The sequence below is a fragment of the Heterodontus francisci genome, chromosome 6, assembly GCF_036365525.1.
Source record: "Heterodontus francisci isolate sHetFra1 chromosome 6, sHetFra1.hap1, whole genome shotgun sequence".
NCBI classification, from domain to species: domain Eukaryota; kingdom Metazoa; phylum Chordata; class Chondrichthyes; order Heterodontiformes; family Heterodontidae; genus Heterodontus; species Heterodontus francisci.
Genome location: NC_090376.1, coordinates 95,071,154 through 95,095,686, shown reverse-complemented (window position 1 = coordinate 95,095,686; position 24,533 = coordinate 95,071,154). Strand labels below are relative to the sequence as shown.

At 43.5% G+C, this 24,533-nt stretch overlaps 1 protein-coding gene across 2 annotated transcripts in view; it reads right to left on the bottom strand.

The window, feature by feature from the left end:
• yap1 (Yes1 associated transcriptional regulator) overlaps positions 1–24,533 on the bottom strand; it is a 194,719-nt gene that overhangs the window by 62,496 nt on the left and 107,690 nt on the right. Inside the window, exon 4 of one of the 2 annotated variants that reach the window (XM_068034073.1) lies at positions 12,058–12,171. The exons of the other annotated variant lie outside the window; for it this stretch is intronic. Within the exon in view, the coding sequence (XP_067890174.1) occupies positions 12,058–12,171 (114 nt within the window). The remainder of the gene's footprint in view (positions 1–12,057; positions 12,172–24,533) is intronic. 2 annotated transcript variants of the gene reach the window in all.

The following is a 24,533-nucleotide window of genomic DNA, read 5'->3' as shown; positions in this document are numbered from 1 at the left end:
GTCACACGAGTGCCAGGCAATGACCATATCTGACAAGGGAGTTTAAATATGTCCCCATGACATTCAATGGCTTTACCATCAAATCACACACCAACACCCTGGCGATCACCATTGACCAGAAACTTAACTGGACCAGTCACATAAATATTGTGGTCACATGAACAGGTCAGAGGCTGGCTATTCTGCAGCAAGTGACTAACCTCCCAACTCCCCAAAGCCTTTCCACCACCAACAAAGCACAAGTCAGGAATGTGATGGAATACCTGTCTGGATGAGTGCAGCTCCAACAAAATGCAAGAAGCTCGACAGCATTAAGGACAAACCTGTTACTTGACTGGCACCCTATCCATCACCTTAAACATTCACTCCGTCCACCATCAGTGCACAATGGCTCCAGTATGTACTATTTACAAGACAAAATGTAGTAACTCGAAGGCTTCGACAGGACCTCCTAAACCCACAACCTCTTCCACCTCGGACAATGGCCGCAGGCGCTTAAGAACACCACCCCTCCAAGTTACCCTATCCTGACTTGGACATATATCACTGTTCCTTCACCGTCATCGGGTCAAAATCCTGGAACTCCCAACCTAACAGCACCTTCACCATAAGGACTGCAATAGTTCAAGGCGGCAGCTCACTACCACTTTCTCAAGGGCAACTAGGGATGCGTAATAAATGGTGTCCTTGCTTGCATCCCAGAATAAATTAATAAATTTTGAGAGCTCTGGTGTGTTGGTCCTGCACAACATTACACTTGTATGGAATTGTCGAATCTGGCAAGTAACAATGTCTGTTGGCCAGCCTCCCATCTTCCACCTTCAATAAACTTGAGTTCATCCAAAACTCTGCTGCACATGTCCTAAATTGCAGCCAATCCCATTCACCCATTATCTTGTGCTCGTTGACCTATTTTGGCATATGGCCTATCAACACTTCGATCTAATATCCTCATCTTGGAATCCTTATATAGCCTTATCCCTGCCTCTCTGAATTTGGTAGCATGAGCATCATCTGTTCTCTGAAAGCAGTAGTGCTAGTACTTTGCCTTGTTTGAGTCCTGTAGCCTGCCTGAATGATTGAATCAAATACAACATTGCTTCAGTGCCAGAGTGGGGGAGGACTACTCCAAAGGAATACTGCTCGATGAAATGCTTAGGACAAGACCATGTCATAACCAAGACCGTTTGGTCAGAGAGACGAATTCAAGATATCGTGGCAACATCCATCATCCAAGCACTAGCATCTATTTGACTACATCATCCGACCAAGAGATCGCAGAGATATTTGTATCGCTCGTGCCATGACAGCTGCCGATGACTACCGGACTGATGGTCGTCTTATGCGGTCTATTATCTCCATTAACCTGGCCCCTAAAAAGCGGCAGCAACAGAAACATTGCCACAAGAAAATTAACATTGAAGGTCTCAAGGATTCCGCAAAGGCAGCTCCTCTTAGCCAGTGCCTCCCAAGCAACCTCTTGACTTCCAGCCAGCACGAGCTTCAATGCGTCCACAATGTCTGGTCTACTCTAAAGTCCACCACAATCAGCACCAGCGAAGAGGTTCTCGGCTTCTCTGCCAGGAAACACAGGGGCTGGTTCGATGAGAATGACCAAGAGATTCAAAAGCTAATCGAACATAAACGCAGAGAAAGAGAAAACAATCAGACCTATAGGTATTTGAACGCAGCAGTACAGCAAAAAACCCGTGATAAAGAACAAATGGTGGGTGGAAAGAGCGCAGGAGATTCAACAGCTTGCGAACAACCACGACATGCGTAGATTCTTCAGCTCTGTCAACCCCGTCTACGGCCCAAACACTCAAGGGCCCACCCTGCTGAGAACCAAGAATGGAGGAGAACTCAAGGGCAGGGAGGCAGTCAGCATCCATTGGAGAGAGCACTTTGAAGAGCTCCTCAATCGAGACTCTGTCTTTGATTCAAGCCTCTTTGATTCCATCCCTCAGCACACTACCCAGCTCACTCTTGCACGACCTGACCCAGAATGAAGTTGGAAAAGCTGTCCATCAGCTGAACAAGGCCTCCGGAATAGATGGAATCCCTGCCAAAGTCCTGAAACACAACAGTGAAACTCCTGGCACGGCTGCACCAACTCATATCCCATTTCGATGAAGGAACCAGATGTCAGGGGATCTGAGGGGCACCGTGATTGTGACCATTTTTAACAAAGGAGACAGAGCTAATTGCAGTAATTACAGGGGAGTCTCCCAGCTGCCTGCCACAGGGAAGATCGTAAGGATTCTCCTCAACTGCCTCCTTCCAGCAGCTGAAGAGCTCCTCCAAGTCACATTGTGGATTTTGCCCACTGAGAGGCACTACAGATATGATCTTCACTGCATAGCAATGTCAAGAAAAATGTAGGGAGCAGCATTAACCACTGTACATGGCCTTTTTTTCAGCTCACAAAAGCCTTTGACTTCTGTCAATTGTGAGGGTTTATGGCGAGTCCTCAAGTTTGGCTGCCCTCAAATTTGTCAACATCATTCGCCTACATGATGACATGAAAGTCATAATCCTTACCAACAAGACCTCAACAGACTATCTCAGTAAAAGCTGTGTCATCGCACCAACCCTCTTCTCAATCTTCCTTGTCGCAATTTTGCACCTCCTGCAAGCTCCCCACAGGAGTGGAGATAACCTGCAAGACAGGTGGGAAATTATTCAACCTCCGTCGCCTCCACTCCAAAACAAAGGTCACTCCAACTTCAGTCATTGAGCTTCAGTACGCAGATGACCCTTGTGCATGTGCTCAATTGCAGACTGAGCTCCAAGTCATCATTGATCCCCCACTGAAGCATACCAAAGGATGGGCCGTACTTTATACATCTGGAAAACTCAGGTCCTTTTCCAACCCACTACTGCAGCACATCATCCTCTGTCAATCAGGATCCAGGACGAGATCCTGGAAAACGTGGACCATTTTCCATATCTCGGGTGTCTCCTCTCATCGAAGGCAGATACAGATAATGAAAACCTCCACTGGTTTCAATGTGGCAACTCTGCCTTCGGCTAACTGAGGAACAGCATTCAAGGACCTGGACCTCAAATGTAGGACTACGGTCATGATGTACTGGGCAGCAGTGATCCCTGTGCTCCTATATGCTTCAGAGAAATGGACAATCTGCAGCAGGCACTGCAAAGCAGTAGAGAAATACCACAATGATGTCTCCGCAAAATCCTTCACATTTATTGGCAGGATAGGCTGCCTAATGTCAGCATCCTCTCCCAAGCCAACATTCCCAGCATCGAGGTGCTAAGCACCCAAAACCAGCTTCATTGGGTGGGCCACATCCCTCGCATACCTGACACCAGGCTCCCAAAGCAACTGCTCTAATCTGAGCTTTGCCGTGCCAAAAAAGACTCCCAGGAGGACAGAGGAAACGCTTTAGGGACGTTCTCGAGGCATCCCTGAAGAAATCAAACATACCCACCGACTCCTGGGGGCCCCTGTCCCTCAACTGCTCAAAGCGGAGAAGATGCATTCAAGAAGGTACCAGACACCTCACGAGATTTCAACAGGAGCACGCAAAAGCCAAGTCCAGGCAGCAGAAGGAGTGCACTGCCCCCCAAGTAACTCGCCAATCCAACCCTTTAAACACCTGCTCCACATGTGGTAAAGTCTGCGGTTCGTGCATCGGACTCATTAGACATGTTAGAATGCACTAAACCAGAGTGGAAGCAAGTCATCTTCAGTGCAGAGGGACTGCCTAAGAAGGACATTGCAGAGATTATTGAATGACTCTAGAGCAGGCAGGGTCAAATTACATATTCCAGACAAAATGTGAGGCATGCCTGTCTATTTGGTCCAACCCACTTGTGTTGCAAATAGACACAGTACTTAAACTCAACTGTACCAGAGACTTCTCACTAATAACGCACCTTATTCACTTTAATTTAAATACGTTAGGTCTCATTATCAGTCACAACTCCTGATTGTTCCATCTGAGTTATAATAAACAGGCCATTACCCTCTGGCTATATAGACCCATATTATTATCCCACCCACCATTAACTGCTTCACCTCCCACATTAATCCTTTGTTTCCCTTCCTTTGTAATCATGCGGCTGGCATTTACCTTCTGATGGGGTGATTATTTTGGACTGTTTCACTATCAATGTAGCACTAAATAAGCATTTTCAAGACTTTTAGTACAATTTAGGAAGCTAAAGCCTGCAGAACAAAGGACCCAACTGTGGTGATACAAATCCTGAAGCAGCACCAACAACTTCCTCATTAAATAAAAAGCTCATTTCAGAAAACAGTCACAAAGTTCTGCTCCACAGTGAGATGCATTATTTTATTAGTACCTTCAAAACTGAGCCATTTAGATTTACAGACACGTTCTGGTCACCTCATAAAACGGTTTTACCTCAGACACAAAATGAACCAAACAGCAGCATAGAGAACATTCCAAGAACTTCCTCATGGCACAATATATTGCAGAGTGCAATGCCTTAACTGTGCTTTGCTGGATGATTTATGAAGCCCAATTAACAGATTGAATCCAGATTCAGACTCATTTCAAATCCAGGAGTATGTCCTCTGCCGAGTTATTGTAAACCTTTTATAATCCCGCAAAGGGCATAAAACATCACACATGACAGAAATATTACTGGTAAGGATATTGGCTACCATTATATTGTTGAGATTCTGGTTCAAGCAAGTTTTACTTTTGCACGATTACAGTTTCTAGTCAGTGGGCAGAATGGCCTGAAAATATATTTTTAAACGAACAGAAAAGGGTTTATAGGAACAGGAGTAAGCCACTCAGCCCTTCAAGCCTGTTCCACCAATCAATGAGATCATGGCTGATCTGCATCCCAACTCCATCCACCCACCTTGGCTCCATATCACTCAACACCCTTGGCTAGCAAAAACTTATCAATCTCCGATTTTAAGTTATTAATTGAGCTAGCATCTACTGTTTATTTGTGGGAGAAGAGTTCCACACTCATACCATCCTTTGCATTAAGTATTTCCTAACTTCTCTCCTGAATGGCCTGGCTCTGACTTCCAGGTTATGCCCCTGGTCCTAGACTGCCAGTGGGAAAGTTACTCTCAACCTACCCCATCAATTCCTTTAAAAATCCTAAAGCCTCAATCAAATCGCCCCTTAACTTTCTATATTCTAGGAAATACAAGCTGAGTTTATGTAATCTCTCCTCAATTTAACCCTCAAAGCCCCGATAACATTCTGGTGAAACTGCACTGCATTCCACTGCACTCCCCTCCTCCCCCCACCCACCCAAGGCCAAAATATTCTCTAAGTTGTGATGCCCAGAACTTTACACAGTACTCCTGACGGGGTCTAACCAAGGCTTTATAGTTGTAGCAAAACTTGATCCCGTTTACAATCTTCCAAATACGAAGGCTAACATTCCATTAGTCTTTTGATTGAATTTTGCACCCGATTACACATCACTAAAATGTTGTAGATGGACCCCTAAATCTCTCTGGACCTCCACTGTTCTTAGATTTCACCATTTAAAAAAATATTTGGATGTGTCCCATTTTGGTCCAAAATAGAAGAGCTCACATTTACTTACACTGAAATTCACCTCTGCCACAGTTTTGCCCACTCACCTAATCTATCAATTTTATGCTAATTTGGATATAGGGCACTCCACAGTGTTAGCCAAGTTATTCATAAATATATTGAACAGCTGAGGCCCCAGCACAGATCCTTGTAGGGCACCAAATCACTTCCTTCCAATTTGAGTACATCCCATTATCCATACTGTTTTCTACTGCCTAACCAATCTCCTAACTAGCTTCATCATTTGTCTTCAATTCCATTAGCTTTAATTTTAGCCAACAGTCTCTTATGTGGATCTTTACTGAATGCCTTCTGGAAGTCCATATAAACTACATCCCTAGACATTCCCCTGCCTCCAACTTTAGTTACTTCCTCAAAAAAATTCAGTTCGGTAATGACCTACCCATTACAAATCTACATCAGCTCTCTAATCAGCTCAAATCTTTCCAAGTGCTTTGTCACTTTGATCTTAATTATAGATTCCAGTAATTTCCCAGAACTGATGTTAAACTAAAGGATCTACAATCTCTTATTTTTCTCTCTCACACACTCATTTTTCTTAAGGCGGCTTGTGTAAAATAACTCATGTCATTTCCTTGCCACAATCATTACAGGGGTCAACAAGTTGCTTGCGCTTACCAACTGGCACTGGGGTGGCCAGCAGCCAGCGCACCAGTCTTTGGCAACCCCAGAGTATACTGACTGGATTAATTAAGGTTGGTCACTTGGAAGATCCTTTCACTTTAAAAATAATTTTAACAAGCACAATTCAAAAGCAGCTTTATCAGTACCGCTTGCCACTTCCAAAGAAATTTAAAAAAAAACAATTTCACCATGTATTTGCTGAGATGGGGATTTCACACAGAAGAGGTGCTTTAGACAATGTAGTTTCGTTAGGTACATCGTTGTTCTCCTTCCCAAGAAAAAGTATTTCACTCCAATGAAATTGTGGCACACTGAAGGTTAGTCACTTGGAAGATTTTTTGTTCTTAATTTAGTTAAGATCAAAAAAATCCAAAGATTCCAGTTATATCATGACAACTTTTTGGAAAAACTGCTATACAGTGCCTCGACCGGTATCAAAACCCAGGGTTGCAGTGTCAAACAACAAGCAACTACTGGGTTGAAAAAAAAAAATCAAGCCATTTTGCACTAACCTGAATCAAATCTAATTTTGTAATCAGTGTTTCCTTCTTTTTAATTCTGCAGCATTATCTTAAAATTAGAGCCAGACCATGCAGGAGTGAAATCAGGAAGCACTTCTGCAAACAAAAGGAAGAAGAATTTTGAAGTGCCCCTTTCAATTAACCGAGCTAAGTCAACTTGAAACTTTACAGATTGAGGTAGTTATATTTTTATTAAAGTAAGGGTATCAAGGAATTACCAAGTCAGACAAATGGAGCGGAGGTACAGGCGATCTAATTGAATGACAGACAGGCCTGAGGGGCTGAATGGGGTACTCTTGTTCCTCTGTTCCAGTTTCAGTAGACAGAATTCGGTTGAAATTTAGAATGCAGTATGAACAACACAACTGAATTTTCTCTGTTTCATCTGTAGTAGAAACACAGATGATCGTATCCGGTACTTCTACTGAACCCTTAGATCAACTTGACTAGGTTAACCCACTCAAATATTTTTCTCCTATATAAGCTTTTGTAATTTGTGGAGCCAACTGTGCATTTCACATTACAACTAACCTCTGGTAGTTATTTAGTAACAAGCATTTTTTCAATGACAGATAAAGTATAATGTCAGCCTGAAAACAGATTGTTATGAAAGATAAAGGAGACAAAGGGAGTCTTTTTTTATGCTCTCTAATTTCAGCCGAGGCTCAGTGATATAGCACTGTTCGCCCAAATCAGTAAGTTGCAGGTTCAATACCCACACCAGAAAGTTGATCACATGATCTAGGCAGATACTTCAGTGCAGTGCTGAGGGGTGTGCTGTTAGAATTATTATCCTTTGAGTATGAAGGAGACACTTAACCAAGACTCCAACTGCCCTCTTGGGTGAATGTACAAGATCCAACGGCACAATCAAAGAAAGACAATTCAAACACGACACTGGGACGGGTTAGACGGACCCCAATGGCCATTTACTGTTCTGTATATTCCTTATGTTCCCATTACTGAACTATCGTGTGCTCAAAAAGCCTTAACTCAATGAGGCCAACTGCAATTCCTCACTACTACCCCTGATAGCACTTAGGTCAGTCGAATTGATAGCAGGGATTTAACCTTGGAATTTTCTGTTAGATACCATACTGTGTGGCACGTCGGCCCACTACGGCATCAGGAAAACTTCATTTTTGGATTGCTACAGAATGTTAAGTTACAGACTCCAGAGGTGCTGATCTGGGGTAGAATTAATAGCTTGGTGTTGGAGACAATGAACCAACACGTAGTAAAGTCAGTCTTATCCAGTTCAAACATTTTAGTTGTTTCGAATACCAACAAAACAGAGTGAACAAGACTGATGCTCACCTGGTAGCGCCTAAAGCTAAAATCCAATGGATATATTTGCTGTCGTAGCGACCAAAAATGTACAGATTACTCATGTGCTGCCAGATTAGTAACATATAAAGATTCATCACCACCTCTTGGGATTTCACCTCTATCACTGTGGTTGGACATCCCAAAATCTACTTAGCTTTCCTTACTGCTGTCACGTATTGTCTTGTTGCTCTCAGCTATTTATCCGCCAATATTCCCAGATCATGTTGTGCATCTTAGAGGTATTTATTTTCCCTTCTTTAGTCTCATAAATTTGTGTCTGCCCACATTAAATTTGCCATTTGCTACTCTAAACTTTCCCAACTTGTGCAAATCCATTTGTATTTGGTTTGCCTCTTCTCCATCATTTGAAACCTCTCTCCTTAATTTGATATCTACAAACTTAAGTCAGCTGTTTCTCATCTCAATTCAAAATCATTTATCTACATTGTGAATAGCAATGACCCCAGCAGACCCATATAGCATAAAGTTCATGACCCTTTGCCACATCGCCACAGCTCCATTCATGCACACATTTTGTTTATGCTCGTTTAGTTTCTAGTCTAGCAGCAGAGTAATGACCTTGAGGTAAGGAAGATGTTAATTAAGCACTACAAAGTGCAACATCTCCTTGCTGAGTTGTATAATAAAATAATAATTGAAAGCAAAAAATCTCATCTTTGCATTAGATTCTTAAATCTGCAGCACAAAGGAAAGTGTGCACGAGCTGAGATGATAGAAATCTATTGAAGTTATGTATGATGCTGAGAGTGTTTCCACCAAACAATTCAAAAAGGCAAGTAATGGTCTAAATGTCAAGATTCACATAACCAGCAAGTAACCTATCATGGGAGGTCGATGCCACAATCAGGCAATGTTATAAAGAACAAAGAACAAAGATAATTACAGCACAGGAACAGGCCCTTCGGCCCTCCAAGCCTGCGCCAATCCAGATCCTCTCTCTAAACATGTCACCTATTTTCTAAGGTTCTGTATCTCTTTTCTTCCTGCCCATTCATGTATCTGTCTAGATACATCTTAAAAGACTCCATCGTGCCCGCGTCTACCACCTCCGCTGGCAACGCGTTCCAGGTGCCCACCACCCTCTGCGTAAAGAACTTTCCACGCATATCCCCCCTAAACATTTCCCCTTTCACTTTGAACTCGTGTCCTCTAGTAATTGAAACCCCCACTCTGGGAAAAAGCCTCTTGCTGTCCACCCTGTCTATACCTCTCATGATTATGCTGCTACCTTAATACTGACCCCACATCAGTGTAAGTGGAGCTTTCCAGCTCAGGCCGGTTACATTAGCTGATCTCCATTGGAGAGATGGGTGGAGCTGTGCATGAGCATTCACTTACATTATACATACTACATGGTATCAGATACTGTTTTATTGATGTGGAGCCAAATGGTTCACTCATCAACTCAGCATCAAAACACTAACCACTCATTTTTTCAAACTCGTCAGAGCAATCAAAAGTTCAAAGTATTTTTCTGGTCCCCAAATGCAATAAATATAAAAGCAATATAGAAATTACAGCTAATAATTGCACTGCAGCACTTGTATAGCTATTCTGCTCAAAAACTCAACCTGCTTGCCTCAGTGAAATTGGGATTTTATATTACATTTTTGCAAATGCAGTGGTATAGTTAGAAAGGTATATTAAAACAAGAGTATTCGGCTATTATGTTTTGTTTCATCACCAGGATTCGTGAACGAATAGCAGAAATGAGTATGCAGTTTGTTTCATTTCCATGGCTGTAAAATCCAGGAACATAAAACAAAAACTAATACCGGTAAATATAGACGAGCATGAAAGATTCCCTCACTTTATGCCCCGAGAATGGATTTCTCATATTTCATTTCACTAAAGATCAGGAAGATACTCCCCTCCTTCTCATTTGAGCCTGGAGTTTCCGCTAGATTGCGCTGATTTTTTGGTACAATTTGGCCGAACTCAACATAACAGCTGAAAATAATCATAGAATTTTAAGTGCAATTTGCGTTCTGCGATCCTTTGCATTAGTTCTAAAAAGATTGTGCTGGAAGCAGGTCCTACTACCCTCCTCCCAACCCCTGCATAAATTAATCACCAGAGGGGGTTTCTGCTTATTGTGCACGTTTACAGGCCTTCTGGGAGGCTTTAAAATTAAGCTGGCATTTTAGGTGCAAGGACACTAAAAAGGTATTTTTTTTTTAATGGTTTTGAACGTAATTTTTGTTTTAATTTACTAAGAAACTGACTACTGCTAGAAAATAGTTTTAGATATCCTTTAAAAGTGAATATCAACAATTTAAAATTGGATTTCTCAGAGGCGGTGGATTGACGGTGATTACAAATTTCTCATTTTTGTGCTAAATACATTTTCAGCTGTTTTAATAAAACTTCAAGTTATCAAAGATATGAAGGAAATTCTTTAAGCAATTAAAAAAAAAAATGATGTTTTAAAATGCTAACTGATTACACTGGTTCATAGCAGATTTTGCATTTGGTGATGTGTAAATGTATTTGAGCGGAAACCCGGTGGGTGGGGGGGCGGGAGCTTTTCAAAACGGCTGCAATTTGCGCCAGAATTGCCGATTGCACCCAAAACGGAAACTCTCCCCCTTAGTCCCTAAATTTAATAAATTATGCCACACATCACCTTCAGTTCAGGGCTGACATATTTGATATACTGGCGCAGATTATACGGTGGTTAATTAATATCAATGTTTTAATTCAGCCATGGAAAAACAGCATTTTATTAGTTTAATTTTGTTACATCCAATAAAGGTCAACAGTTGATGGTTGGCACAGACTCGGTGGGCCGAAGGGCCTGTTTCAGTGCTGTATCTCTCTATGAATCCAAGAAAAAGAATGAATCATTGTATGTGCGCCTATAAATGTTTAAAGTAAGCAGTGTTCCCCCAGAATCTCATTTGTTTTGCCTAATTCTGGCCATTATAAACTGCACCTAGTAACCATGGACCAGTAAAAGGAACCCAGCTATAATAAAAAAACATATTGGTTGTACAAAGTGTGCTCAGGCTGCCAATGAAGGAGGTCAGCAACTTAAAAAAAAAATGTTCTTGGCTTGCAGAACAAAATAAATGAAAACCACAATACAATGTCCCTGACCTCACATGCGAGAGGAAAACTCTTTCAAGTTCAATACAACCAACAGCTTGTCTCTATTTAGCCTTGTTTTAGATCTAGCCTGCACCAGCACACATGCTCCCCCCTCTTTCGTTTTGCCTTCAGTTACACTTGAGATCTTTGACTCAAAAGGCCTGGAAGAGATTAAGTGTCCGACTGCAAAGAAAGTCCTGGCACATACTTAAGCTTGTCTGGGATACTTTGGCAGTGCTATGTGTAGTCTTGCAAGCAGTGGGCCCACAAAGGGTAAGCAGGAATAAAAGTCTGCAGCACGAGCACATCAATGTGCTATAAACAACAGTTCCCTAAAGAAAACAGATGCTATTCAGCAGCTATGCAACCTTTTCAGGAAGATATTCTTCCTTGACCATATTTCACCAGGCCCTTACTACCTCTGAAGGTGACGATGAGCAATGGAACAGACAGCAACAGTGACTAAGCACTTCATTTGGGAATCAAGCAGCCAAACAACTGCCACGAGTTAAACCTGATGCACGTATTCATTCCTTTGTAATGGTCATTAACTTATCTAGGAAAGGCAAGGCAGATTAGCGAGATGAAAAACAAACTTGTTATTACAGGCTTAGTATCTCTGGCAAAGGAAGAGTTAAAGCTGCTCTCCAGTTTGGGGCCCATAGCAGTTGTTGGGTCAACACTTTGTAAAGCTTCAAAGAGTTTATGTCCTCCCAGCCTGACCTGCTCAGTGATCTGCACACTGTTTTGATTTAGCTCCCGCCAGTCAGAGACTAGCGCAACAAAATACAGCAATCTGTTCCGTTAAAAATTTTCCACAAGGAATACTACAAAGTTTGGCTGGACAACTAAAAAAACAAGTCAAGCATTACCTGCAGCAAAGGCTCACTTACCATAGCGAGGATCAAGCCTTGGGTCCAACCAAGAGGTGGTCTTGTTTTTGTGGTTTATGTAGTAAATCTCCCCATCTGGGGTAATGCCTTGCTCCCAGCCATCAGGAAGTGGGCCTGAACAAAAAGTAAAGGAATTTATGGTGGGCTGCTACAAGTGAAATATTGCAAGCTCAACAGTTACATGACTACCAGAAAACAATATTGAAAAAAGAAACAAAAAATAAATTTAAAATGTTTGTTTTGACATATAAGGCAAAAGAAACAAAAAAAAAACTCTTGCTAAAGAAATCTTTTAACTTATGTGTTTATGCAAAAGTCATGCCTGCAACAGTACAGGGCAGATCACTAGAGCGTAATCTTGCTGGAATTAATTCATTTATAGTTTTGAGACTTGCAATATTCTATTCAGATGCAGCCAGTGAATGAGCCCAATGGACTGGACGTAACTAGGATTCAAATATGGCCCATTTATTCTGCAAAGGGAGGTTGAGGAGAAGTAATAGCCACTTGTTTCCCAATGTAGTTACATTTAATGGGGTAGATAACTGATGGCTGTAAGACCTTACTGTCAAATGTTACCCGTTGAATAAGCACAATACAACAGCACATTGTACCACACTAATAGAGATGGCTCCTCCCATTTGATTCTCCGACATGGGGAATTGTCATCTTAGCTGGGAAGTCTGACAAGACGCCAAATGGTGGACTGACCACAACTTGGGAAAAATGGTGGGGGGTGGGGAGGGAGGAGAAAAGAGAGGAGAATGCACAAAGGAAGTGTTGACCCATAACTGTTCCGGTCAGTTAGGAGCTTGCCAACCCATCAATTGCCCACCCTCTCAGTTTAAGTGGGTGAGAGAAGAAGAGTGGGGGGGGGGGGGGGGGGGGGGGTGGGGGGAGGGAATGAGGGAAGAAGAGGGTTTGAAGATTTGTCTCTAAAAAGGAAAAAAAAATTGTTATAGCTTTGTTTTTGTCAAGGACAATAAAGTTGCTGGCACTAGAAAATTCACAGAGCTCAATTTTCAAGCTAAGCTCTTCTGCACTTTGTTTAGGAGTTACTCATGTCACTAGGTACGTAATTCTGCTGTAAAATAATTCCATTCTTAATATCAGCGTAATAGTAAAAAAACAAATGTATGACAACCAGTTGTTTTAGCTAACAGCACTTAAAACAAAACAAAAGTTGCAATCAGTTCTCCGCCAAAGCACCTAAAAATGGCATATAAGAATAGAGGTGTCTGTACTCTCAAAAGATTGGTTACTTTATCCAGATAAGCTATGCAAAATCTGGAAGGTCCCACAATGACTAGCCTGCATTGAATTAGATGACTGCAAACCGGCAATAAAGTTTCTATAATTGATCTCAATGGTCCTCGGTCAGGGAAGACGAGAGAGGGGGCTTAGATGGCTGTCCAATGACCCCTACTTGAAGTATGGATGTGTAGATATAGAAAAATCAAATTCAGTGGAGTTAGGATGTCCCATTGTACCTGCCAAAACTCAAATTCACTTAACAAAATTAACAAAACATGAGGGCTTCCCCATTCATAGTTGATCAGTGGACTATCTAGTCCCAGAAACCTGGTGGTACTACAGCAAATACACACACCCACACAAATCAAAAATCAGTCTGACTGAATTTCTGTATAACAGGTTCAAGCTCCAGAAGGGACCTGAACGGAGTCTAAATTATTCCTTCTGGAGAAGTTGACTTTTTTTTATTCATTCATGGGATGTGGGCGTCGCTGGCCAGGCCAGCATTTATTGCCCATCCCTAATTGCACTACAGAAGGTGGTGGTGAGCTGCCAACTAACAGTCCAAATAATGAAGAGTAGATTAACTGAAAGTTGCAGTTCAAGTGCTATAAATATGGAATAACTAGTTCCACTGTCACGATCCTATTGGAACCATTTATTGCTCAGGGACACTGAGTTTAATTGAAATTAAGTTCCACAATGGTTAAGTGTGAAAAAGGAAGCTAACAATTATAAATTGTCAGTGACACTTTTTACAGATGTTACTGGTCAAAATAAATGGAGCACTCCAGATGCCATAACCAGAAACTTTGAAATTGAAGTTAGCATACTAGCACTTCCAATATGTTCTTTTCCTCAACTGAGGATTCCCCCCACCACCACTGTGGTTGACAGGACACTTGACCATTTTATTTCACACACATCTGCTCTCATCCCTTCCCCCACCTCACAGAACGATGACAGAGTTTCCCTTGTCCTCGCCTTCCACCCCAGCAGCCACGGGATTCAACGGATCATCCTCTGCCATTTCCACCAGCTCCAACATGCCGCCACCACCAAACACATCATCTCCCCTTTCAGCATTCTGAAGATACTGCTCCCTCCACGATCCCCTGCTCCACTCCTTAGTTACCCTAAACAGCCCTCCCATTCCTACAACACCTTTCCATGCAAGCATAGGTGATTCAACATCTGCCCTTTTACCTCCTCTCTCCTAATGGTCCAAGGCCCCAAACACTCCTTCCAAGCGAAACCGCAATTTACTTGTACTTCTTTCCATTTAGTATACTGCATTGACTGCTCACAACGTGGTCTCCTCTCCATTGAGGAGACCAACATAGACTTGGTGACCACATTGCGGAACACTTCTGTTCAGTCCACAAGCGTGACCCCGAGCTTCCAGTCGCCTGTCATTTTAATTCTCCACCTTGCTCCTACTCTGACCTTTCTGTCCTTGACCTGCTACAGTGTCCAAATAAACCTCAATGCAAGCTCGAGGAACAGTACCTCATCTTTCAACTGGGCACTTTACAGCCTTCTGGATTCAGCATTGAGTTCAACAATTTTAAATTGAAACCTCTTGTCCATTTTGCTTTTCTGGTTTAGTTTCATTCTCAGTTTCTCTTATTTCCTTTACTTTCGGATAGCAGCTATTCAGGAACTTGCCATTCACACCTCCTCTAGACAGACGCCTTGTTTCATTTTGTCCCATTACCACTCCCTATGGCCTTGCAACATGAAACCTTTTGTCAATTAATCTCCTCTGCCCTCGATCCCCATCACAGACCTTACCATTTTTTCTTCTCACCCTCCTCCCTTCCACTCACTCAAAACCTATTACATTTCTAACTTTTCCCAGTTCTGGTGAAAGGTCACAGACCTCTGTTTCTCTCTCCACAGATACTGCCAGACCTGCTGAGTATTTTCACCATTGGCTGTTTTTATTTCAGATTTCCAACAGCTGCAGTATTTTGCTTTTGTGCTAATAAAAATTGGCAATGGTTATTGTTTTTTGGCTGATAAGCCACTGCCCATTTTATCCCCACTTTAATGGATACACACAAAGATATACACCAATAAATACATATACACATATACAAGACTTCCCGAGTGAATCGCTAAGTGCAAACTTGTTTTTTTTAAATGCAACTCTCTCCACATGAAAATTACTTTTTCTATAGTTTACGTTCTTCTCTCTCCCGATAAAATATCATGGTGGTGCATAGTTCCGGAGATTACCCTCATACTTGACTCAACTTAATTCCATGAGCCACTGTAATGAGTACAGGCAGTCTATTTCACTGTAGGAAATCATAATTAAGTCAATTATACTCTCATGCGACATTCACACTCTAAACTTTGCAACAGAATCCACTGGATGGCAATAAGGAGCCAGGCAGATTTGTCCCTCCCTTATCCAGGGATGCTGAGGAGGATTGCAGCACTATTACTCAGCTTATTTTAACTGATAATTAAACCTGGGATTCTCTGGCTGAGTTCCTTATTGGATAAACTCACTGGGAGCATAGGGATAGCTCTAAGCTTTTATTTCAAAATATAAAAACTTCACCTCCAACTGACCTACTCTTAGATACTTCATGAAACACAACATTCTGAATCTGGCCCTTTAGAGCTGCAAGCACAGCTCACAGGCAATTTCATTTTTCTCTAACTAGTGGGGAACCAACCTGTTTCTTCATAGCAGCACAGTTGAGATCCTGTGAGGAATACAAAGGCCCTGCTGCTGAGAAAACATCATGAGCATGATATGAATAGAAAGGGACAGTCCAGAAAAACCACACACCAACATGGTTTCACTTCACCATGCCAGATTTTGTAACCAGCATCACACTGCATATCAAAATGTGTCATCATACAATTTTTTTTTTAAAAAGGCTGAGTTTGCTGTCAATGCAACCACTAGGTGGCACTGTACTAACATGCACAAATGCAGCCTGTCCCACTGAAACATCACTGTCTGCGACGTTCAGGCAGGTGCCAGGATTAAAGATGGCGCTGTTCAATTTATCACTGAAAAAACTTCACCCATGGCAGCACCACAATGGACATGTTTGATATTCAGAGAACATTGCGCTGTTTAAAGTCTCATCAGAAGGACAGCACCTCTGACAGCACTGCACACCCTCCATAATTATGTGAGGTTTCAGTGCCATCCCATTCCCCAGCAGCTCATTCCGCACCCCGCTCCTCCAGCTGCTCCCCAACTATTCCAGACGCTATCTCTAAGCCGTGGGCTGCTTCCCTCCTCTTGGCCACTCGCTGCTATATCGCCCCATCACCGCCTGTTTTGCTTCTTTGGGCAGAGTGAGTGGCCGAGAGGAGGGAAGCGGCCCATGGCGTAGAGCTAGCATCTGGAGGGATATTGGGAAGTGGGGAGCGAGTGGCCGGAAAGCCGGGGGGTGGGGGGGGGGGGGGGGGAGGGGGATGAGGAGCGAATGCCAAGAGCATTTTCCTGTGCCTATGCCAATTAGTCCGAGCAAGGCAAGGTGGAGGCTTGGAGCGCTCTGACGACGTCAGTGGGCCGCTGCATTGTCAGGAGTCACTATTTTTAAAAGCATAGCATGGCAATCTTCCTTGTACAGAATTCTCAACTCAAAATTCTTCCAGCTAACATCCAATATTCAATTGCTCAGTGATGACTTTCAAATGTCTAAATGTTGCCTCAAATTGAAATGGAGGCACAGATTGTTATGAAGCAGTAACACTGATAACTGATATTCAGTAAATGGGAACACATTCGGGAGACATTAGAAACGTATGTTATATTTATTTGTATTTTTTTTTTTAATGAATTTCCCCATCCCCCTTTCCAATTATCTCCCAATCACTCCTGAAGGCAGTGAACCATCTAGAAATATGATAGGCTTCCGATACCTCATCCAAGTGGCTATTCTCCCTGTATAAGCTTAAACAGCAAGCTATTGGGCTGTACAGGACAGAGGATCATACAGCACAGAAGGTCGTCATTGAACACAGCGTGTCTGTGAAACCAAGAAACCATAGAAAAGTTACGGCACAGAATGAGGCCATTCAGCCCATCATGTCTGTTCAGGCTCTTTGAAAGAGCTATCCAATTAGTCCCACTCCCTGCTCTTTCCCTATAGCCCAGCAAATTTTGGCTCCAAGTAGATATCCAATTCCCTCTTGAAAGTTACTACTGATTGGTTTCCACAACCCTTCCAGGTCTTAAAAATTCACTGTGCAAAAATTTGTCTAATTACCTCTTAGATTTTACACAAGAGATCGCCAACCTTTTCTTTAGTGAGAGCTACTTCTGATAAGCAAAAAATATCACGAGCCACTTAAACGTATATTGAAGAAATGATAAATGCAATCTAAATACGCAGCTATAATTACATTATAATATATTTAATATGAAGGAAAACTGATATTAACTTTATTTCAATGTGATACTTGACACAGCATGCTGTCCAAAGATATGTGGAACCAAACGAGGAAGCCACTTTCATTGCTGCTGTGCAGACATTGCAGTATCTCTCTGTATCCACAGGACTCCAGAAGACCTTGATTTCAGTTCAATGTCATTTTGAAGACCAACTTGGCTTCGGCAAGCAAACAGTCTCTACTTGATGGTTGGGGTTTGAGTTTTTTTTTAACCTCTCATCTCCAGCATAATCATCAGCATGATAAAACTGCAATCACAGAATATAGAGTCATAGAGAGATATAGGGGTAGGCGGTGGCGTAGTGGTATTGTCACTGGACTAGTAACCCAGAGACCCAGGGTATTTCTCTGGGGACATGGGTTCGAATCCCACCACAGCAGAAGGTGGGATTTGAATTTAATTAATGAATCTGGAATTAAAAAGCTAGTCTAATGATGGCCATGAAACCATTGTCGATAGTTGTAAAAACCCATCTGGTTCACTAATGTCCTTTCGGGAAGGAAATCTGCTGTCCTTACCTAGTCTGGCCTACATGTGACTCCAGACCCACAGCAATGTGGTTAACTCTGAAATGGCCAAGCAAGCCACTCAGTTGTACCTAACCGCTACGAAGTCAATAAAAAGGAATGAAACCGGACGGACCAACCGGCATCGACCTAGGCAACGGAAACGACAACGGCAAGCCTAGCCCTGTCGACCCTGCAAAGTCCTCCTTGCTAATATCTGGGGGCTTATGCCAAAGTTGGGAGAGCTGTCCCACAGACTAGTCAAGCAACAGCCTGACGTAGTCATACTCACGGAATCATACCTTACAGACAATATCCCAGACACTGCCATCACCATCTCTGGGTACGTCCTGTCCTGTCCCACCGGCAGGACAGACCCACCAGAGATGGTGGCACAGGGGTATACAGTAGGGAGGAAGTTGCCCTGGGAGTCCTCAACATCGACTCTGGACCCCATGAAGTCTCATGGCATCAGGTCAAACATGGGCAAGGTGACCTCCTACTGATTACCACCTACCGCCCTCCCTCAGCTGATGACTCAGTACTCCTCCATGTTGAGCACCACTTGGAGGAAGCACTGAGGGTGGCAAGGGCACAAAATGTACTCTGGGTGGGGGACTTCAATATCCATCACCAAGAGTGGCTCGGTAGCACCACTACTGACTGAGCGGGCCGAGTCCTAAAGGACATAGCTGCCAGACTGGGTCTGCGGCAGGTGGCGGGGGAACCAACACGAGGGAAAAACATACTTGGCCTCGTCCTCACCAATTTGCCTGCCGCAGATGCTTCTGTCCATGACTGCATTGGTAGGAGTGACCACCGCACAGTCCTTGTGGAGACGAAGTCCCGCCTTCACATTGAGGATACCGTCCATCGTGTTGTGTGGCACTATCACCGTGCTAAATGGGATAGATTTTGAACAGATCTAGCAATGCAAAACTGGGCATCCATGAGGCGCTGTGGGCCATCAGCAGCAGCAGACTTGTACTCAACCACAATCTGTAACCTCATGGCCCGGCATATCCCCCACGCTACCATTACCATCAAGCCAGGAGACCAATCCTGGTTCAATGAAGAGTGCAGGAGGGCATGCCAGGAGCAGCACCAGGCATACCTCAAAATGAGGCGTTAACCTGGTGAAGTTACAACACAGGACTACTTGCATGCCAAACTGCGTAAGCAGCATGCAATAGACAGAGCTAAGAGATCCCATAACCAACGGATCAGATCTAAGCTCTGCAGTCCTGCCACATCCAGCCGTGAATGGTGGTGGACAATTAAACAACTAACTGGAGGAGATGGCTCCACAAATATCCCATCCTCAATGATGGGGGAGCCCAGCACATCAGTGCGAAAGATAAGGCTGAAGCATTTGCAACAAACTTCAGCCAGAAGTGCCGAGTTGATGATCCATCTCGGCCCTCTCCTGAAATCCCCAGCATCACAGATGCCAGTCTTCAGCCAATTCAATTCACTCCGCGTGATATCAAGAAACGGCTGAAGGCACTGGATACTGCAAAAGCTATGGGCCCTGACAATATTGCCCAGATGTGTCCTGCACACAAAAACAGGACAAGTCCAACCCGGCCAATTACCGCCCCATCAGTCTACTCTCAATCATCAGTAAAGTGATGGAAGGCGTCATCAACAGTGCCATCAAGCGGCACTTGCTTAGCAATAACCTGCTCAGTGACGCTCAGTTTGGTTTCCGCCAGGGCCACTCAGCACCTGACCTCATTACAGCCTTGGTTCAAACATGGACAAAAGAGCTGAACTCAAGAGGTGAGGGGAGAGTGACTGCCCTTGACATCAAGGCAGCATTTGACCGAGTATGGCATCAAGGAGCCCTAGCAAAACTGAGGTCAATGGGAATCCGGGGGAAAACCCTCCGCTGCCTGGAGTCATACCTAGCCCAAAGGAAGATGGTTGTGGTTGTTGGAGGTCATGATCTGAGCTCCAGGACATCACTGCAGGAGTTCCTCAGGGTAGTGTCCTAGGCCCAACCATCTTCAGCTGCTTCATCAATGACCTTCCTTCAATCATAAGGTCAGAAGTGGGGATGTTAGCAGATGATTGCGCAATGTTCAGCACCATTAGTGACTCCTCTGATACTGAAGTATAGGAATGCAGCAAGACTTGGACAATATCCACTGATAAGTGGCAAGTAACATTAACGCCACACAAGTGCCGGGCAATGACCATCTCCAACAAGAGTGAATCTAACCATCTCCCCTTGACATTCATCTGCATTACCATTGCTGAATCCCCCACTATCAACATCCTAGGGGCTACCATTGACCAGAAACTGAACTGGAGTAGCCATATAAATACCGTGGCTACAAGAGCAGGTCAGAGGCTAGGAATCCTGTGGCGAGTAACTCACCTCCTGACTCCCCAAAGCCTGTCCACCATCTACAAGGCACAAGTCAGGAGTGTGATGGAATACTCTCCATTTGCCTGGATGGGTGCAGCTCCAACAACGCTCAAGAAGCTCGACCCCATCCAGGACAAAGCAGCCCGCTTGATTGGCACACCATCCACTAATATTCACTCCCTCCACCACCGATGCACAGTGGCAGCAGTGTGTACCATCTGCAAGATGCACTGCAGCAACGCACCATGGCTCCTGAGACAGCACCTTCCAAACCCGCGACCTCTACCAACTAGAAGGACAAGAGCAGCAGATGCATGGGAACACCACCACCTGCAAGTTCCTGTCCAAGTCACACACCATCCTGACTTGGAACTATATCGCCGTTCCTTCACTGTCGCTGGGTCAAAATCCTGGAACTCCCTTCCTAACAGCATTGTGGGTGTACCTACCTCACAAGGACTGCAGCGGTTCAAGAAGGCAGCTCACCACCACCTTCTCAAGGGCAATTAGGGATGGGCAATAAATGCTGTCCTGGCCAGCGATGCCCACATTCCAAGAATGAATTTAAAAAATTTCCAGAGGTGTAAAAATAATAGGATGGTAACAGCAAGGGATTTCAACTTCCTCAATATCAACTGGGATAGACTTAGTGCAAAAGGCTTAAAAGGGGGCAGAATTCTTAAAATGCATACAGGAGAGCTTTTTGAGCCAGTATGTAGAAAGTCCTACAAGAGAAGGGACAATACTGGACCTAATCTTAGGGAATGAAGCCGGACAAGTGGTAGAAGTGTCAGTGGGGGAGCATTTCGGGGCTAATGACCATAACGCTAAGATTTAAGGTAGTTATGGAAAAGGACAAAGATGGACCAGAAATAAAGGTACTGAATTGGGGGAAGGCAGATTTTAGTTTGATAAAATAGGATCTGGCCAAAGTGGACTGGGAGCAGCTACTTGTAGGAAAGTCTACATCAGTCCAGCAGAAGTCAGTCATTCAAAGAGGAATGAGTGAGAGTTCAGAGCCAACATGTACCCGTTAAGTTGAAGGGTAGGACCAGCAAGTCCAGGGAACCCTGGATGTCAAGGGATATAGAGGATTGCATCAGGAAAAACAAAACAAAGGAGCCTTATGGCAGATTCAGAGTGTTGAAAACAGCAGAGGCACTAGAGGAGTATAGAAACTGGCGGGGAGGTTACTTAAAAAAGTAATTAGGAGAGCAAAGAGGGGACATGAAAAAAAACTGGCGGGCAAGATAAAGGAAAATCCTAAGGCATTTTAGAAATATATTAAGGACAAGAGGATAACCAGGGAAATCGTAGGGCCCATTAGGGACCAAAGTGGCAATCTGGGTGTGGAGTCAGAGAACATAAGTAAGGTTTTGAAATGATTACTTTTCATCTGTTTTCACTATGGAGAAGGACAATGTAGGTGTAGAGATCAGGGAGGGCGGATTGTGATATACTGGAACATATTAGCATTGAAAGGAAATATTAGCTGTTTTAGCGGGGTTAAAAGTGGATAAATCCCCAGGCCCAGATGACTTGTATCCCAGGCTGTTATGTGAGGCAAGGGAGAAGATAGCAGGGGCTCTGACGCAAATTTTCAAATCCTCTCCGACCACAGGAGAGCTACCAGAGGATTGGACAGTGAAAGTGGTACCATTATTCAAGAAGGGTAGCAGGGATATACCAGGTAATTACAGACCGGTGAGTAAAACATCAGTGGCAGGAAAACTATTGGAAATAATTTTGAGGGACAGGATTTATCTCCACTTGGAGAGGCAGGGATTAATCAGGGATAGTCAGTATGGCTTTGTCAGGGGGAGATCATGTCCAACTAACTTGATTGAATTTTGAGAGGCAGTGACGAGGTGCGTAGTAAAGCAGTTGATGTAGTCTACATGGACTTCAGTAAGGCTTTTGATAAGGTCCCACGTGGAGATTGGTTAAGGTGCTAACAGCCCATGGGACCCAGGGCAATTTAGTAAATCGGATCCAAAACTGGCTTAGTGGCAGGAGGCAGAGGGTAATGATCGAGGGTTGTTTTTGCGAGTGGAAGCCTGTGACCAGTGGTGTACCGCAGGGACCGGTGCTAGGACCCTTGCTGTTTGCTGGGTACATTAATGATTTACACGTGAATATAGGAGTTATGATCACTAAGTTCACAGATGACACGAAGGTTGGTGGTGTCGTAAATAGTGAGGAGGAAAGCCTTAGATTATAGGACAATATAGATGGGCTGGTAAAATGGGCAGAGCAGTGGCAAATGGAATTTAATCCTGAGAAGTGTGAGGTAATATATTTTGGGAGGACTAACAAGGCAAGGGAATATACAATGGATGGTAGGACCCTAGGAAGTACAGAGGGTTAGAGGGACCTTGGTGTACTTGTCCATAGATCACTGAAGGCAGCAGCACAGGTGGATAAGATGGTTAGGAAGGCATATGGGATACTTGCCTTTATCAGCCAAGGCACAGAATATAAGAGCAGGGAGGTTATGATGGAGCTGTATAAAATGCTAGTTAGGTCACAGCTGTTATACTGCGTACAGTTCTGGGCAACACGAGAGGGTGCAGAGGAGATTCACCAGGATGTTGCCTGAGCTGCAGCATTTCAGCTACAAACAGAGTGAAAAGGCTAGGGTTGTTTTCCTTAGTGCAGAGAAAGCTGAGGGGGGACATGATTGAGGTACACAAAATTATGAGGGGTATTGATAGATTAGATAGCAAGAAACTTTTTCCCTTAGCGGAGGTGTCAATAACTAGGGGGCATAGATTTAAGATAAGGGGCAGGAGGTTTAGAGGGGATTAGAGGAAAGAAATTTTCACCCAGAGGGTGGTTGGAATCTGAAATGCAATGCCTGAAGAGGTGGTAGAGGCAGGAGCCCTCACAACATTTAAGAAGTATTTAGATGAACACGTGAAATAGCATACAATGCTACGGGCCAAGTGCAGGAAAATGGGATTAGAATAGTTAGGTGCTTGGTAGCTGGCAGAGACATGATGGGCCAAAAGGCCTGTTTCTGTGCTGTACTTCTATGACTAACTTCATTACAGAAGAAATATTAGAGCCTTGGAAATAGGCACAGTAAACATTTGAATAAGATACCAGGAACAAAAGTTTATAGTTTTGAAGAAAGCAGGCCTCTCCTCCCTGTGCCAATGTTTCTCCTCCCCCATTGGGACAGAAAAGTTTGGGTGGTGGGGGGGGGTGGTGGGGAAGAGAGAGAAATCTAACAGAGGATTTCAAAATTAGGAAAGTTCTTCAGAGGGTAAACAGTAAATGATTGCTTCCACTGGTTGATTAAATAACCAAAAAGGTGGCCTTGACATACAATTAGTGCAACAATGAAGGGATCCATTAGAAGGAATTAGTTAAGCTTTTACATCATGGGATGTGCACCTCAAGTGGTTATTCAGGCAGAGACTATAACATCCATTAAAAGAGAATTAGCAAGTATTTGAAAAGGAATAAAAACAAAAAAATGCCAGGAATACTCAAGAGGTCAGGCAACATTTGTGGGAAGAAAAACATAATTAATATTTCAGTGAGCCTTTCTTCAGAACCCTGGATATGAAAACTGTGTTCTTTAAAGATGCTCATTTTTAACAGATATGCACTTGCCAAACAATAGGTTTTCTTCTACTCTTCCCCATTGACTAAGTATTCATGCCTGCCTCCCCTTTCGACCCACTCACTGTCTAAGTATGTCCTGTAACTGGCAAGTAACATGTGCCCTTGAAGCACCTGTTACCCAAGTCCCTGCATCTGAACAAAACTACCAAAGTAAAATGGGAATCTTCCATCTGACATTTAATATGCAAGTTCCCAACTTTGGACCTAAACACTTCCTAAAGTTAGGAGTCATTCCTTTTCCCCCCACTGAGCAGCAAGTCATGGATTGTAAGCTACATTT